Source organism: Canis lupus, chromosome 11 (assembly GCF_048164855.1).
Source record: "Canis lupus baileyi chromosome 11, mCanLup2.hap1, whole genome shotgun sequence".
NCBI classification, from domain to species: domain Eukaryota; kingdom Metazoa; phylum Chordata; class Mammalia; order Carnivora; family Canidae; genus Canis; species Canis lupus.
Window position 1 is genome coordinate 50,499,728 of NC_132848.1, and position 17,752 is coordinate 50,517,479.

At 36.2% G+C, this 17,752-nt stretch overlaps 1 protein-coding gene across 1 annotated transcript in view; it reads right to left on the reverse strand.

Moving 5' to 3' along the window:
- The window catches only part of SRBD1 (S1 RNA binding domain 1), a 189,737-nt gene that overhangs the window by 22,273 nt on the left and 149,712 nt on the right, over nt 1-17,752 (reverse strand). Inside the window, exons 17-19 of the mRNA XM_072768227.1 lie at nt 7,495-7,601; nt 6,022-6,198; nt 2,172-2,354 (exon numbers count right to left, since the gene is read on the reverse strand). Coding sequence (XP_072624328.1) covers nt 2,172-2,354; nt 6,022-6,198; nt 7,495-7,601 — 467 coding nt within the window. The remainder of the gene's footprint in view (nt 1-2,171; nt 2,355-6,021; nt 6,199-7,494; nt 7,602-17,752) is intronic.

Below are 17,752 nucleotides of genomic sequence, written 5' to 3' on the forward strand. Positions count from 1 at the left end.
AACATCAAATTATGGTGGAGATGTCCAGTAACAGAACTCATGTATAGTTGATGAAAAGTATAAAATGGTACAACTATATTGGAGTGAAGTCTGGAAGTTTCTAAGAAAAAATTCACCTACCTTTATGACCCAACAAATTCTCTCCTAAGTATTTTTCCAAGAAAAATGAAAGCAAATGTCAACAATAACAAAAACAAAAAATGTATAAGAATGTTCATAGCAGTTTTACTCATAAAAGCCAAAAATTGGAAATAGTATAAAGGTACTTTGATAAGGAGAAAAACTGTGGCCTATTCATTCATACAATGAAATATTAGCAATAAAAAGAAACAAGCTATTTACTTGTTTTAACACAGATAAAAAATCTCTAAACTTTATGCTGAAAGAAGCCTTACATAAGAGTACAACTGTATGGTATCATTTATATCAAGTCCTAGAAGAGGCAAACAAATCTTTGGTAGAAAAAATTAGAATATGTGGTTAGGTCTAGGAGGTTAGGGTAGGGATTATCTAGGATGGGGCATAAGGGAAGGTTTTAGGATAACAGCAAGATTTTTTTTTTTTTGGATTATACTAATATAATTAGTATTATATTTGTGAAAATATTTATTTGCCCAAATTCACCTCATATGTACTTAAAATTTAATTGTATGTGAATTTTACCTCGAGAAAAAAATACTGTTAAGAATTACAGAATTCCAGTTAATGATATGCATACTGAAGTACTAGTTGAAAGTGCACTGACGTCTGCAGTTTTCTTTGAAATGCATAAAATGAGATGGACTGATGAAGAGATGAATAGATAAGTAGAAAAACAGGCATAGTAAAATGTTAATGATAAAATCTAGGTGTGGGTACTTAGGAATTCATTGTAAACAATTTTTTTTCCAATTTTTCTGTATGTTTAAATTTCTCCATAACAAAATGCTGGGGGAAAAATAGGCACCATTGTTTTGATGTTGACAGAGTATTACATATTATTTTTTTAATATTTCCTAAGTTCTGGTTTTTTTTCCTTTTTTTTTTCTATTTCCTAAGTTCTCTATGATGTGCTATAGTCTATAATTTTAAACACTTTTAAAAGAAAGGAAACAAGGGACACCTGGGTGGCTCAGTCAGTTAAGTGTCCAACTCTTAGTTTCGGCTTAGGTCAAGATCTCAGGGTCATGAAATCAAGGCCCAAGTTGAACTTTGTACCAGGCATGGAACCTGCTTTAGATTCTCTCTCTTGACTCCTAACTCTGGGAAATAAACAAGAGGTAGTGAAAGGGGAGGTGGGTGGGGGATGGGGTGACTGGGTGACAGGCACTGAGGGGGGTACTTGATGGGATGAGCACTGGGTGTTATACTATATGTTGGCAAATCGAACTCCAGTAAAGAAAATATACAAAAAAAAAAAAAAAAAAGATTCTCTCTTTTGCTTTCCCTCTGCTCCCCCCCTCCCTCTTTCTCTCTTTCTAAAAAATAAATAAATAAATGGAAACAAATTATATTTATTAAAATCAAATAGAAATTTTTTTCAAAACAAGCTAAAAAATCTCACTTTTGATTCAGTGAAAGTTAAAATATTCACTATTTTAAACCCGCTTTTATTTAAATCACTAAAAGTCTTAAAATATTCAGTGATTTTTAACTAATTAAATGTATTATTAAATTTCCTTGTCTTTTAATGCCTTAACATTAAACTTTTCCTTCTACTCAAAACCTCCCCCATATCATTCTGTGTAATGTATGCTCATTAAAAGTACACCATTTCTTAGACTCTTAATAACTTAGCAGGGCAATATTTCTTAAGAAATTTGAGAGTTGGCCATTTACTTTCAAAAAGGCTTTATCTTTAGATAAGCACAAGCTTTAGGCCAGGTGCTAGTCATTTGTGTCTTGTTAATTTCCAAAACAAACAGAGGAGAGTGCCATGCAATTTCCATTACACACACTTCACCATTAGTACCAGGGTTTATTAGCTTGACACTGCTCCAGGAATAATGGTTTCATTCCTCACTGAAATAATATAATGTGCCACATAACTCAGCAATGCGGAACTTCTGAAAAATGTTGTCATGTTAAACATGGTCATGTTTTTAAAGTCTCCATTGTGCCAAAACAAAGGCCATTTGCTGTAGGGAACTCACTTGGGGCATGGAGAATTCTCACATGGGCCTCAGACTTACCTCATCGCTATGTCATACGATTCCGGGTGAATACAAGTTTGGTCCAAAGGATTTGGCTTCAGCACAACATTCACAGCAGTTTTGTTCTTCTTCTTGCCCTGCTTCTCATTTGTGACCTCAACACCTGCTGAAGATGTCACAGCAACTTCCTGAACTTGACTGGCAGATTCAGTTTGCTGACCACTGTAACCATTTAAAAGAGGCAAGGAATGGGAGGGGAAGGAAGGTTGGGAAGAAAAGAAGTCTTTAAAATGTGCTTATTTCTCTGCCATACAAATACACACAAACAGCACCCACATGCTGACCTTGACTTCACAGAAATTATCATGTATTTATTTAAACACTGTTAATAGAGTTTCCTGTTACTTAAAGCCAAAAACATTCCTGACTCAGCCTGTATAATTGGTATTCTAGGAGAGAACAGAGAAAAATGAAGGAAAGTAAATTAAAAAGAAAAAGGAGAAGGAGAAAGAGAAGACGATTTCCCAGAACTGAAGAGAATTACAAGTTCTTAAAAGAACCTACTGAGTACGAAATAGGATGACTGGAAAAAGACTCAGGTTTGACATATTGTGAGGCAACTTTACAATATGATTCAAGAATCAAGAGAGAAAAATAAAACAGATTACCTCAAAAGGAACTAGAATCAGACTGGCATCAGATTTCTCACTGGTAAACATCAGATGCCAGAACACAGTGAACCAGTATCCTAAGAGTTCTGAGAGAAAATGATTTTGAATTTAGAATTATATACCTCACCAAACTAGCATTCCAAAAGGAAGGCAAATTAAAATCATTTTCAGACATTTAAGGCTAAAGTACAACCTATATAATATACCTTCTCTGAAAAGAATTTAAGGATATATATATTCCAGCAAAAACAAATTCAACAAAAGTGATAATGTAGACTACAAGAAACAGTGATGGGCAGAGACTATACTAACTTATTAACTGCTAATGAATAATGTAAATATATATAAAGAACAGTCTGAAACTAAAGTTAAAATCCCATGTCATCTTATCATGGGACATATAGTTGAAGGGAAAAAGGCTGGGTAGAGTCCTAAGGTGCCGGTCTTCTCCAGGAGGACAAAGATACCTATTAACCGCAGAGGCTAGTCCAAATGATGCTTAAGGATAATCATCAGAAAAAGACATTCAACTTGAAATCACTAAGGGGAGATAAAAATGAGGTGGGAAAACTAGTTAGCTGAGAAATCCAACAAACAGCATGAAAGGAATTCAGAAAGCATGATGATGAGAAAATATGCAATAGATATAAGATTAACATCAAAAACGGTAATAAATGAATATAAGATTGAACAAAACCATGAAATCTACTGGTCTATAAGAGTTGTATCAGGGATCCCTGGGTGGCGCAGCGGTTTAGCGCCTGCCTTTGGCCCAGGGCGCGATCCTGGAGACCCGGGATCGAATCCCACGTCAGGCTCCCGGTGCATGGAGCCTGCTTCTCCCTCTGCCTGTGTCTCTGCCTCTCTCTCTCTCTCTCTGTGTGACTATCATAAATAAATAAAAAAAAAAAAAAAAAAAAAAGAGTTGTATCAAAATTAAAGGTCACAGAAAGTTTGAAAAAAAAATACTAAGCATACTAAAAAGGCAAAAGCAGCAACATTGCTAACAAACAAAATAGATTTCAAAGCAAAAAACACTCAATGAGATAGCAGTAGTCCATTCTGAATAAAGGTATGATCTATTAAGATTAACAGTCATGAATTTTCAAGTACTTCATTATCAGCTGATAAAACATAAAGTTTTAAAAACAACCCAAATGAAAACAACAATAAAAACCAAACAAAAACAACCCAAATGTTCATCAATAGGGCACTGATTACATTAGATTATGGCCCACCCATAAATTAAATATGATGCAGAGATTATAAATAATGATATACATCTATATGTAATATGTATAAAGAATTCTGAGATCTATTACTGAAATAAATAAAGCAAGTTTCAAATAGTTTAATTAGATAGCAGAATCCCTTCTATATGCATTTTTAAATAATAAACATACAAGTTGATCTAAGTATAAATTTACTATTGGGAAGCAATATATTAGAAACTATTTTGAAGTGACGGTGGCCTTTCATTTTTCATTTTATTCTTTTTTATATTATGTGAATTTTCTAACCAAGTGTTTAAAAAACATATAAACTAAGAAACATGGGATTATTTTATCCTCAATTGTTTTTCATTTCTGTCTTCTAGGTTTTGTTGTCTACTTACAAAAGGCCTCCTAACGTTCCAGTGTTCTGCAAAATTTACCCATGTTTTCTTCTGGGACTTTTACAGTTTCACTCCTTCTATTTAAGTCTATGATCCATCTGGGATTTATTTGGGTATAAGATATGAGGTGGAATTATAGCTTCCCCCATGCGTTCAAATTCCTGCCACTTGTCATAATACCACTTTTTGGATAGTTAATCAATTTTCCTCACTGTTTGAAACTTCTCCTTTATCATAAACTAAATTCTGTCTATGTTTTGAATTTCAGACTCTATTCTCCTCCACTTCTACATCAAAACTAAATGGTTATATAACTCTTTTTTTTTTTTTTATTTATGATAGGCACACAGTGAGAGAGAGAGAGAGGCAGAGACACAGGCAGAGGGAGAAGCAGGCTCCATGCACCGGGAGCCCGATGTGGGATTCGATCCCGGGTCTCCAGGATCGCGCCCTGGGCCAAAGGCAGGCGCCAAACCACTGCGCCACCCAGGGATCCCCGATAACTCTAATTTTATATTATTATTATCCAGCAGGGCTGGTTTTTCCCTTTTAGTCTTTTGCAGAATAAAGATTATTTTTCCATATTATCTTTCTTATAATTTTGTCAAAAGAAAAAAATAATATGAATGAAACAGGTAGCCCCAGAGAAGCAAATACATAAACACCATTTCGGGATGCCTAGGTGGCTCAATTGGTTAAGCAGCCAATCTTGATTTTGGCTCAGGTCATGATCTTGGGGTCCTGGGACTGGGCTCTTATTGGGCTCTGTGCTCAGAGGGGAGTCTGCTGAGGTTTCTCTCTCTCCCTCTGCTCTTTCTCCTACTTGCATTCTTTCTTTCTAAAATAAATAAATAAATCTTTGAAAAAAACCCTATTCTTTCATGACTATAAAATGCTAAGAAGTTTACCCAGTTTCTTTGCTTTTGTACTACCAGGATTAGAAGTTAAGGGCAAGAATTTAGCTCTTAATCTACACAATTATTTTTTGGTCAGTTTTCAGGGAAGAGGGAGTGAGAAGGCCCAACTTCACTTAGAGAAACAGATAAAAGTGGCCATTGTGAAGTCCTCTTTGTCACCTCACCTTGTATAAGTCCTTCCCACTTGTGATGCTCCAATCACACTGGCCTTAGTTTCATTTCCAGAATACACCAAATTTGGTCATGCCTTGGGACCTTGCAGATATACTGTCTGCCTAGAATGCTTTCCTTCCAACTCCTGTGTGCTTAGCTCCCTCATCTCACTCAACATTCGGTTCAAATAACTTTTCAATGAATAACTCATATAAAGCATAATAAACTCATACTGTTCCCCCAAGACAGTGTCACATCTCTCTGTTTTAATTTGTATAACTTACTACATCTGAAACTATTTATTTTACTAGTTTATTTACTGTTTGTCTCACGTATTAAAATGTAACTTCGTGAGAGCAGGAAATCTGTTGATTTGTTCACTACTGGATTCCAGTGCCTAGCAAAGATTGGAGAGTCAACACATGTTGAAGGAATGAACAAATGGACACCTAGGTTTGAAGCCAGTGAGCAGGAGGAGCAACAATAAAGGAGGACGCTGATAAAGAACCCAGAGCACACACTTTACTAATTACCTGCAAAATGTTCGAATATAATCCTGGTTGATTCTGATGAAGCCAGCACACTGTTGGAAAGACTTTGGACCAAGACCTTTCACTTTCTTTAGCTGTTCTCGGTTGATGAAGGGCCCATTTTTCTCTCGCCATTCAATAATATTTTTGGCTCGGTTGGCATTGAGTCCTGCAATATGCCTAGAAAAAATAAACAAAAGGAGTACTGCGGCAGACACAATAGTCCTAAGAGTATTCAAAGAAAAGACCTCATCAGAAAAGTCAATGACATAAAACATCTGCATCATAAAAACAACTGCAATTACATACTGTCATGTGGCTCTAAGTTAATCCAAAAGGGAGTTAAATAAAAAAGACAAAGGGGGATAGAGTAGTCCAAGAGGAGACAAGGACAAGAGAATACAGAATAGTGATAAAACCAGTAGTGGTACTAAGGATGCTGGTAAACTGGTTAACACTAGTATAAGAAAAAGAACTGTTCCCCACATTCTATACTATTCACATTCCTTGTATTTCTGAATCAAGTAATAGTTCTGCTTATTCCTGTGTAGTAGTTTACAAACTGAGTTAGCAGCAAGAGTTACAATAGCTACAGTTGTATTGTATTACTTCTCCCCCCTTTTATCAGCTTGCTCTCATTAAAGACTCAGATGACAGAAAGGAGGTGAACCATGAATGTCATGGTTAGTATAAAAATATAAAAACTATAGTATTAGATAGTTTGCTTGGTATTATTTAAAAAGTTAAAATTTAAGAGATTTTTAACTCTGTCATTGAATTCCATACATGAAATTATGGAATATTTGTAGCTGTGATAGAGAAGCAACACCATAAAATAAACATAAGGGATATTTTTCTGCAATACTAGTCTCAAAGCAAAAGAGTCCAGATCTTTTACAGAGGTCCAGAATTTCATGCTGCATCGGCAGAATCGTGTAGTAAGTGCAAAACTATGAGAGAAAAAAATCATCTCTTCTAAAACCCCAGTAAAACAGGACAGAGTATGTAAGATGTGATTATAGTAAGATAAGGGTTTTGACATGTGACTTGTAGAATCCAGGTAAAAATATGATAACCATACCTTGAACCCTCAGAATTTATCTTTTGGTTACTGCCAGCTTTGACAGATGTATCCACAAGACTGAACCAGTGAAAAATACCTACTCTCATGTGGTGGGAAACAGCTCTTTTCCATGTTAACCTTATTTAAATTCTATTAGCAACACTAATGCACTCAATGGTTACCATATGCTCTTCACTTTAGATTTGCAGTATTAAAAATGATAATGTGAATTGTTACAATTCTTTTCTTAAATTATGTCTTCCCCTCAAACTGATTAGGTAAAGCAATGAACTCATAGATTTTCTATACTTGACAACTTTATACATGTGTCTCCTTATTTTAGCTAAATTTGAACTGAAGAGTCAGTTAAACTTAAGATTCTGTGATCTGCAGCCACAGAACTCTTGTCTTACCTTAACAAAACTTCCGAACAGATGTTAATATCCACTCCCACAAAGCTGACACATTCTTCTACAACACTGTCCAGCGTTGCCTTGAGTAAAGTCTGAGATACGTCGTGCTAAAAAGACAAAGATCAAATGTCGACCAAAGGTGAAGGACACGCAGTTTTAGGGCTATTCCATTATGCACCTATATTACTGGTAGCTGGCAGAGACACAACATAGTAAACTTTTTCATTTTTCTTAAATATACTGTTAGTATGTAATTGAGCTGAACTTAAGGAAGCGGTCTTCTTACTCCCTAAATCACTCATACACCTAGCTTCAATAGAATAGCACCAGTAATTTTTGTTTTCCCAGAATTCCGCCAGGCCATTGGTTCTCAAACCCTAGCTTGCCCTCAAAATCACTGGCAGGGCTTGTTAAAACACAGCCTGCCGGACTCCATATCTAGAGTTTCTGACTCAACAGGTCTAGGATGGGGCCTGAGAATTTGCATTCTAATAAGCTCCCAGGTGATGCTGTTGCTGCTGGTTCCAGGAGCACACTTTGAGACATACTGGTCTCCATCATTCACACAGTGTCTGGTAGTGTTTTCCTGACTTACATGTGTATATTATTCCTTAGTTCTTCTTAAGAGAAGAAAAATGTAAATTATAGTAGAAAACAGTACACTAATACACAGTAAGTCTAATAGTAAATCAAAGTCTCCTGTTTCATCACACTGAAGATATCGTTGCTACTAAGATGCATTATTATTTTATGTACCTATTAAATCATGACACAATGCTTTATTACTTGAAATTTTTATTTTTTAAATATTGAAAGAATTCTTTTGGACTTATTTAGAATTTTCTTAAATCATCTATCAGAGATTAAAAGGAAAATATAAGCAATCTAAACTGGTTAAGGTATTCATAAAATTTCTTCACATTCAGCATTCAACTTTTCTGATCTTTTTTTTTACTCAGTCTTAAATGTCCAAGTGTTGTCCTTTATACTCTGAAGATTGCAGGTAATGCAGCATTTCCTAAAAGAGTAATGTTCTATGGTGTCTGAGATTATCTTTAAAGGTTCCAATGCTCATTCTGTAAGCTTTGATAGTAGTTCTATCTTAATCTTAACAGAAAAAGTACCAATAGGAGATTTTAGACAGCAATAAAACTCCTTAAAGGTCCTTAAATGTTTTATTGTTCAATAGTCTGTTGACTAAAATAATGAAGAGTTTGCAGTTCAGTCATGACTCCAAGATTAACAATCAAGTCCACAGAGAATCCACACCATTATTTGCCATGGGGGCCAACAGCAACTGTAAGATACCATTAATTGTTAAGAAGCATTCTGATTTCAGAGATGTTAAAATGTAAGAAAATGTGCATCTTAGAATTTATATAACACAGTATTTGGAAGTAAATATTTGTTGGCTAACTGAAGCAAGATTACCATGATGAGTACCTCATAATATGCTTGATTTATTCGTAATTCTAAAATTAAAGATCTTCTGATTGTTTTTCCCAGATGTGAAAATACGGGTTAGCATCTTTCTCCATTTGTCTCAAGAAAACAAGGTTAAGTTTGACAACCTGAGGTTCTCAGGAAGACCATATAGTAAATAGAGTCCCCAGGTACTGTGATTATGTTATTATCTTTTAATAATAGTAGAAATTTTTGTTCTGAAAGACTGAAGGGTACAGTAGTACTTTTATATTTCAGAGACAACCTGACTAGTTATCTAGGCCACAGCTAAAAACCACAGACATAATTTTAAAACTCCTACTAAGCAAACATAATCATGAAATGGATCATAAAAACCTAATTAAGACCTTGCTGAGAACTTAATTACTTTAAAAAAAATTTATTACTGAGAGTGGGGGAACAGAGAGAGAGAGAGAGAGAGAGAACGAGAGAGAGAGAGAGAGAGAGAGAACGAGAGAGAGAGAGAGAGAGAGAGAGAAACCCAAGGAGACTGTGCTGAGCATGAAGCCTGACTGGGGGATTAATCTCACAACCCTGATATCAGACTTGATCCCAAACCAGAAGTCGGTTGCTCAACTGGCTGGCTGCACCACCCAGGTGCCTCAAGAACCTAATTACTTTTGATCCACACCACTTAAGAAGCTAGATGGTCTTTTCTTGGTGTAAGTAGATGAGAAGCAGCAAAATGAAAAGGGGGCTTGCAAAAATGAGAGGGTAAGAGATGGTGGACAATGTAGTGGCAAACACAATGATAGCAACAAGAAAAATATCTGAGGAAAGAGACAAAACTATGAAAAAATAGGAAAAACTAAAAGTAATAGTTGGGAGCCATTAGAATAAAGGCAAACAACTCCACATATGTCAAATAACACCAGATGCTTGGGATAGCTAAGTAAGTAGAAAGCAGTTCCTGTAGCTGGACAGTCTTGGTTGCCTATCCCACTTCTAGCCTCCAACCTTCTTTTCCTCCTTCCAAACAAAAAGTCTGTGTTTCATGCATCTACTCCATCTCTGGAAGGCCAGGGTGTTGAGATTTGTACTGTTATGATAATAATAGTACAGTCAGTGGTTTTCAAGCTGAGGGTTGTGACCAATTAGAGAGTCATAAAGTTAATATGGTGGCTTGCCACCAGCATAAAAAAAGTCAAGAAAGAAACAGACCACATCAAGTATGTTGCACATATTCTCAACATGGAATGAACAGTGCAATAAATAATGCACCCAATTGAGAGTATCACGTGAGAAGAATACATAAATTGGCCAGGAACATGTGTTTTGTTCATGGATATCTCATTGGATCTTCTGATAAACAATGGTCACTGAGTGACAGAGAGGCTAAAGAGTAACTTTACAGATTTATGAAGCAACTATCAAAATATGAGAAGTTTCTCCTCTATGGCAAAGTTCTGATTCTTACAACTAAGTTTAGTCACAAATTTTCAGTGTATTTTTCAGAAAGGATGTTCCTGATTATAACATTTTTCAAATTACCAGCAGTTATAATATTTTAACTAAGTCAGCACAAGTTAAACTTAAGAATCATTATAAACTTTTTTTTTTTAATTTTTATTTATTTATGATAGTCACAGAGAGAGAGAGAGGCAGAGACACAGGCAGAGGGAGAAGCAGGCTCCATGCACCGGGAGCCTGATGTGGGACTTGATCCTGGGTCTCCAGGATCGTGCCCTGGGCCAAAGGCAGGCGCCAAACCGCTGCGCCACCCAGGGATCCCAAGAATCATTATAAACTTTGAGGCACCCCGGTGGCTCAGTCAGTTGAGCATCTATCTGACTCTTGATTTTGACTCAGGTCATGATTGTAGGATGGAGAGATCAAACCCCACACTGGGCTCTGCACTTTGTTTTAGATTCTTTCTAACCTTCTCCCTCTTTACTCCCATCCTACACTCTCTCTCTAATAAATAAATAAATAAATCTTAAAAAAAAAAATCATTGTAAGCTTTGAAGAAAAAGAAAGAATAATGAAACAAGCTCATTACCAGATCTGGAAGTGTTAACAGCGACAAAAAGGAGAAAGTACTGACTCTATTCAACCTGACTCGAGGCACATTTTATTATTTATTTATTTATTTATTTATTTATTTATTTATTTATTTATTTATAGATTTTATTTATTCATGAGAGACACACAGAGAGAGAGGCAGAGACACAGGCAGAGGGAGAAGCAGGCCTCATGCAGGAAGCCCGACATGGGACTCGATCCCGGGTCTCCAGGATCATGACCTGGACCGAAGGTGGTGCTAAACTGCTGAGCCACCCAGGCTGCCCTTGAGGCACATTTTAAATAGGAAAAAGAAAGAAAAAAACCTCTAAGACTTTAATATGAACTTGATTTTAAAACAATTTACAAATACACAAAATAATTAAAATGTTTGACTTCAGATGTTATTATTGATAGTAATGTTCTTGTAGATGACAGTATAAAACGTGCAAAATTAAAAACCAAGCAAAAACACTTGGAACATCCCTACCAAAATGGCTAAAATGCAAAACATGGAAAATAGCAAGTATTGATAAGGATGTAAAGCAACTGGAATGCTCAAAATATCAGGATGATAAATGTTATTTTAGGTCAGATATGTAAGGCAAGGGATGGCAGTTTTATGGCAGACTTTTTTGTATAGTTTAAATATAACTTCAAAAAATATAACTGAATCATATGTATTTATACAATGTAAAAATGCATTCTTGTTCAACATAAACTGCAAAGAAATAAAAATGGACAAATTCCTAGAAACACAGTAATCTCCAAAATGGGCTCAAGAAGAAATAAAATCTGAATAGACTTTTAACAAGAGATTCAATCAGTAACCAAAAATCTCCCAATAAAGAAAAGAGGGTTAAAGAGTAACTTAACCATAGACTCTTACAAAGAGCTGGATCTTTTCTTTTTTTCATTCAAATATGACTACTAGAGCTAGGGTAAGCACCGTATCAGTGACTAGGCCTAGCTTGAGGACAAAGCTGACTCACTGAGGATGGCAGGTGGCACACATGGCCAGATTTAGTTCTTCAGGATACTCTTGAGATTTTGTATTAGCCAGTTCTGAACTCACCCTTTCTCTGACCTTCCTGTAATGAAATGTCTTTACTATTTAATAAAGAATAATAAATTTACTTATTGTTCAAGCTACTTGGAATTGAGATCTCTGATGTTTTTCTAACCACAGCAGTTATTTTATCAAGAGACTCAAGGTCTAGTGGAAAGACAGACAATAAAAACAACCGACAATAACCTTACTAACAAAAACCCTTGAGAGTTTACAGTCAAGGAATTGTTATAAGGCTTTAAAATATTATCTAATTTAATCTTTACAATAATTGTACAAAATGTACATATAATGTAGCATCTTTATATGTAATAATTTATTCTACAGAAATAGGTATGTGCAAGGTATGGCATGTGTACGTGCGTGTGTGCGTGCGTGCATGATCTAAAATTATATTCAGAGGGGACTGATAAAAATAAATCATGAAACAGTCACCAATGTGAACTATTATTATGAAGTCATTAAATGTATAAGTTAGAACAGCTATTTTACCAAAATGCCATGCAAGATAGAAGGTCCAAGATATCCTATGGAGTTCAAGTATTTTTAAATTCTTCTAGCAGATAGACTTAATATAAGAAAAATTTCTGCAAGAACTGCTGTGATTCTGAATTTTGCCTACATTCTTCCTCAACTTTTTGCCTAGTACTTGATAGTACTAAAGAGTTAACACCATTTTCTAAAAGTACAAATTGCCTATGTTTAGGGGAGGAAATAATGAATAAATTTCCATATTGTCCCCATAATAATGTCTTTGGCATTAAAGCGGAGGCATTGATTTTGCCATGCTGGAAACATTTTCTAAGCAACTATTATGTGCCAGGCACTGTGCTAGCTGTGCTGGGTGTTGAGAGTATGGGAAAAAGCATAGGAAGCATATGTCTTTTAGAAGCCCAGTTTACATCTGCTTAAAGCTGAGATGACATGCACCACCCTCTTGGCAGTCATGAGTAGAAGAGGCAAGAGGACCCCAGGACTGACTGTGCTAATTGTCAAGGACTTGATGCCAGAAAGATGAATTGCTCCATTTTTTAAAAAGTTATCTAACTCTGAATTTTTGGACAAGTTATTTGAATTATATAAACAGTCTGTTTCAAATTCAAAGAAATATTGTTTGGGCCATTACATTTTTACCTAAAATTTATGAGATTTTTAAAAAGGAATATAAGCACTTATTCATGCTAGTCAGCTTTTTTGAGGTCAGAATCCACATTTTTATTATTACTCTACCACAAACTTCTGAAGAATTGCTGATCCAAACTGCTCTCTTTTCTTTTTTTTTTGTCCTGAAGCACTAAAATTATCTCACAACTATTTAAAAAAATCCTTCCAGATGAAACTGTGTCTGTGGACTATAGCTTCTACAGCAATGAAACTGCACTCTGCATATTCCATGTTAAACTTTAAATTTATTCCCAAGTGGCTTCCCCATGAAATATTCTTATTTTCTTTAGAAATTATCATTCACTCATGGCTCTTCCTGTCCTTTTCTATTGTGAAAATACAAAATGCATTTAGAAATTAAAGATGCAAAAAAGCTGTAAGGGGAAAGCCTAGCCAACTTCAAATAATATAAATTGATTGCCTTATCTTGCATCTACTTTTCTTTGACATCTAACAGTTTATTTTTATTTTATTATTTTTTTAATTTTTAAAGATTTTATTTATTCATGACAGACACAGAGAGAGAGAGAGAGGCAGAGACACAGGCAGAGGGAGAAGCAGGCTCCATGCAGGGAGCCTGCTCTGGGACCCCATCCCGGGTCTCCAGGATCATACCCTGGACTGAAGGCGGCGCTAAACCACTGGGCCACTGGGGCTGCCCGACAGGTTTTTTTTTTTTTTTTTTTAAGATTTTATTGATTTCACAGAAGAGAGAGAGAGACAGAGAGAGACAGAGAGAGAGAGAACAAGCAGGGAGAGCGGCAGGCAGAGGGAGAAGCAGGTTCCCTGCTGATCAGGGAGCACAATGAGGTACTCGATCCCAGGACTCTGGGATCATGACCTCAGTGTCAAAGGCAGATGCTTAACCAAATGAGTCACCCAGGGACCCCAATTTGACAGCTTAAAAGAATAATCTAGGGATGTGTGTGTTAGATGACCCACGAAAGACAGAGCTGATAGAAGAATGGAAACATTTCAGAGAACAATATGTGCGGAAGAGTAGCTCCTCCTCTACATCTTCAAATCCAGTACACACTATATTTCCTTTAAAGACTAAGATTATGTTCAGCACCATAGAAATATCATATTCAACTTTCTAAAAACCTATGTGCGCTACCTCTACTAGATCACAGATATTTATAGTAATGAGACAAATACTCTTGATAAACTTAGGGGATCCCTGGGTGGCTCAGCAGTTTAGAGCCTGCCTTCTGCCTGGGGTGTGGTCCTGGAGTCTCAGGATCGGGTCCGAGTTGGGCTCCCTGCGTGGAGCCTGCTTCTTCCTCTGCCTGTGTCTCTACCTCTCTCCCTCTCTCTCTCTTTCTCTGTGTCTCTCACGAACAGATAAATCTTAAAAAAAAACTTTAAAATATTTCTTCATAAACATTCTTTTAAAAATAAATATTTTTAACACTAGCAGAATATTTTTATTTTTAAAATGAATAAATTATACAATTATATAATTTATACAACGAACAATTCATTGTGCTTTTGGGGCTCTGGGAATTAAGATGGCAAAGGCCATTAGTCTATTGGCACTGGAGGGATTTTTTCAGATCTGGAAACATAAAGCATGGCCAGCGGTCTTAAGAGGGGGAAAAAACCTGGAAAGAGATTCTCTCTGTAAACCCTCCTCCTCTAATTGATTAACTGGAAGGTTATGTTGAACTGAGTGCTAACTCAGTATTTAGGCACCCAGTTGGCGTTAACTTACACTATTTAATGTAAACCAATTTATTTAAGCCAACTTGACAGAAAGATCCCAGGGACAATGCCAGTCTTCTTTGTTTTGCACAAGACAAATGGAAACTAATTTTTAAAACTCAATCTTCTACTCTGAGTCTGGGGCTGGAGTAGCCCCACTCCTAAGGCACAGCTCTTCTGGGGACCTCAAAGGAGTACCTACAGTTGTTCAGAGGTTTTCCCACTCTGGATGGCCAGATCTCCTTTGTTTCCAGGGCACTGTATGACATCTGGAATCTCCATTCAGCTCACAAATCTCCAGCAACTTTTCTGTGATAGGCCTTATGGAGCCTTTGACTACATATATGCACCTTACTATCTGTTCAAAACATTTTGGAAAACAACCAACCAACCAATAAGGCTTCTACTTTTACCTATAATCGAGTAATTGGTACCAGAGTATTTTCCCCACCACAAACAACTATACAGCCGGGCATGATATATTTGGCAACTAATTTTAGACTTTAGACAATAGTGTTGGACTATGATTCTAGAGAGAGGGCAATTACGTGAGATGAGTCCCACAATTGCCCACCGTCTATCTGAAGACACTCTGCAGACTGTGGCACAGGGAGGTGGCCAACAGAACCCTGCTATCTCACTGAGTTGGGGAAGCAAAGATTAGAGTACAGCTGAAGTAACTGGAATTTTAAGAGTGGGATAACAGAGAGAATGGAGCTTTGAAGAGCAGATCTCCAGAAACTTGCACAAGACTCTGAAAGTATGTAAAGCTGCATAAACCCAGGGCACCAGGACGAGACTCTACAACATCGGGCAGAAAACAGCTGCCTGGGAGTTTGGGGCCATAGAGAGATTCCTGAACATGTGCAGAGATGGGAGACATACAATGTACCCACCAGCCACAGTGGGGAGACCTCAGTGAATACCCAGATATGCCACGATACCCCAGAAAGGACAGGCCTTAAAAGTGGGGCTATTCTAGTCAAGCAGTAGAGGCAATTCTACATCCATTCTAACAAAGTTGATTAAATAATCCTTTCCACAATGGTTCATTGGTGTACTCTACCAAACATTTGAGGAAGAAAATATACAAATTCTCTACAATCTCTTTCAGAAGACAGAAGTAGCTTTATTCATACAGATCTTCCTTGGTTTATGATGGGGTTACATCCCAAAAAGCCCACTGGAAGTTGAAAATATCATTAAGTTGAAAGTGCATTTAATACAACTAACCTATTAAACATGATAGCTTCATCCAGCTTACCTTAAACATGTTCAGAACACTTAACATTAGCCTACAGCTGGGCAAAATCATCTAACACAAAGATTATTTTGTAATAAAGGATTAAATATCTCCTATAATTCATTGTATACTGCCCTGAAAATAAAAACCGGAATGGTTGTATGGGTACAGAATGATTGTAAGCATCACTTGTTTACCCTCATGCTCACATTGCTAACTGAGAGCTGTGGCTTGCTGTAGCATCACGAGAGAGTATCATACCATATATTACCTACAGCCCAGGAAAAGATGAAAACTCAAATTCAAATTATGGCTTCTACTGAACATGTATTGCTTTCATATCACCTTAAAGTTGAAAAATCATAAGTCAAACCACTGTAAGTAGGGGACTCTGTCAAAACTGGAAAGCAACCAAGATATTCTTCAGGAGGTGAATGGATAAATAAACTGACATAAATATTCCAGGCAATGGAATATTATTCAGTGCTAAAGAGAAAAGCACCATCAAGCCATGAACAGATATGGAGGAACCTTAAATGCATATTACTGTGTGAAAGAAGCCAATTTAAAAAGGCTACACATTGTATGCTTCCACCTCTATTAAATTATGGAAAAGGTAAAACTATGGAGATATTATAAAGATCAGTGATTGCCAGGGAAGGAAGGAGTTATCAGCACAGCAGAAGGATTTTTAGGGCAATAAAACTGTTTTGTATACTATAGTGGTGGATACACGTCATTATATAGTTGTCAAGACCCACAGAATGTACAATATCAAGAGAAAAGCTTCATATAAACTATGGACTGTGGGAGATATTAATGTGTCAATTTTAACAAATGTACCACTCTGGTGCAGGAAGATGATAGTAAGGAAGACTGTGAACTATGAAAACTGTCTTTCCATTCAATTTTAGTATAAACCTAAAAGCTGTTCTAGAAATAAAGTTTTTAAAAAGTTTAAAGTTTATTGAAAAAAAAAAAAAACACCACTCCTTACAAGATTCAATCTGATCTGACACAAAATTAACTGATTTGGAATAAAATTCAACACTATTTAAAAGGCGACAACAAAATTTGCAATCTCAACATCACAATATCCATCATACAATAAAAAATGACCAGACATACAATGAAGCAACCAAATATATCCCATAACAGAATGGGGGTGGAGAATCATCAATAAATAGAAACCAACCTAGGATTAAACCCAGATGTTAAAAACAGCAGATAAGAACTTTCATGCAGCTCCAAGATGTACAGGAAATACAATCATAAATGAACAGATGGGAAATAGCAGAAGATAAATGGAAACTATAGTAAACAACCAAATGGAAATTCCAGATCTGAGGATATAGTATCTGAAATGAAAAATTTACTCGATAGGTTTAATAGCAGACTGTAGATGAACAAAAAAAAAAAAAGGTCAGTGAACATGAAGAGCGATCAACAGAAATTATCCTATCTGAACAGAGATAAAATTGAGGTGGGGGTGGTGGTTGTGGGAAAGAGAGCCTTCATGACCTTTGTGACAGTATCAAAACATTTAAATGTGTGTAACTGGAGAAGAAGAGAAAATAGGTTATAAATATTTGAAAAAGTCATGATCAAAATTC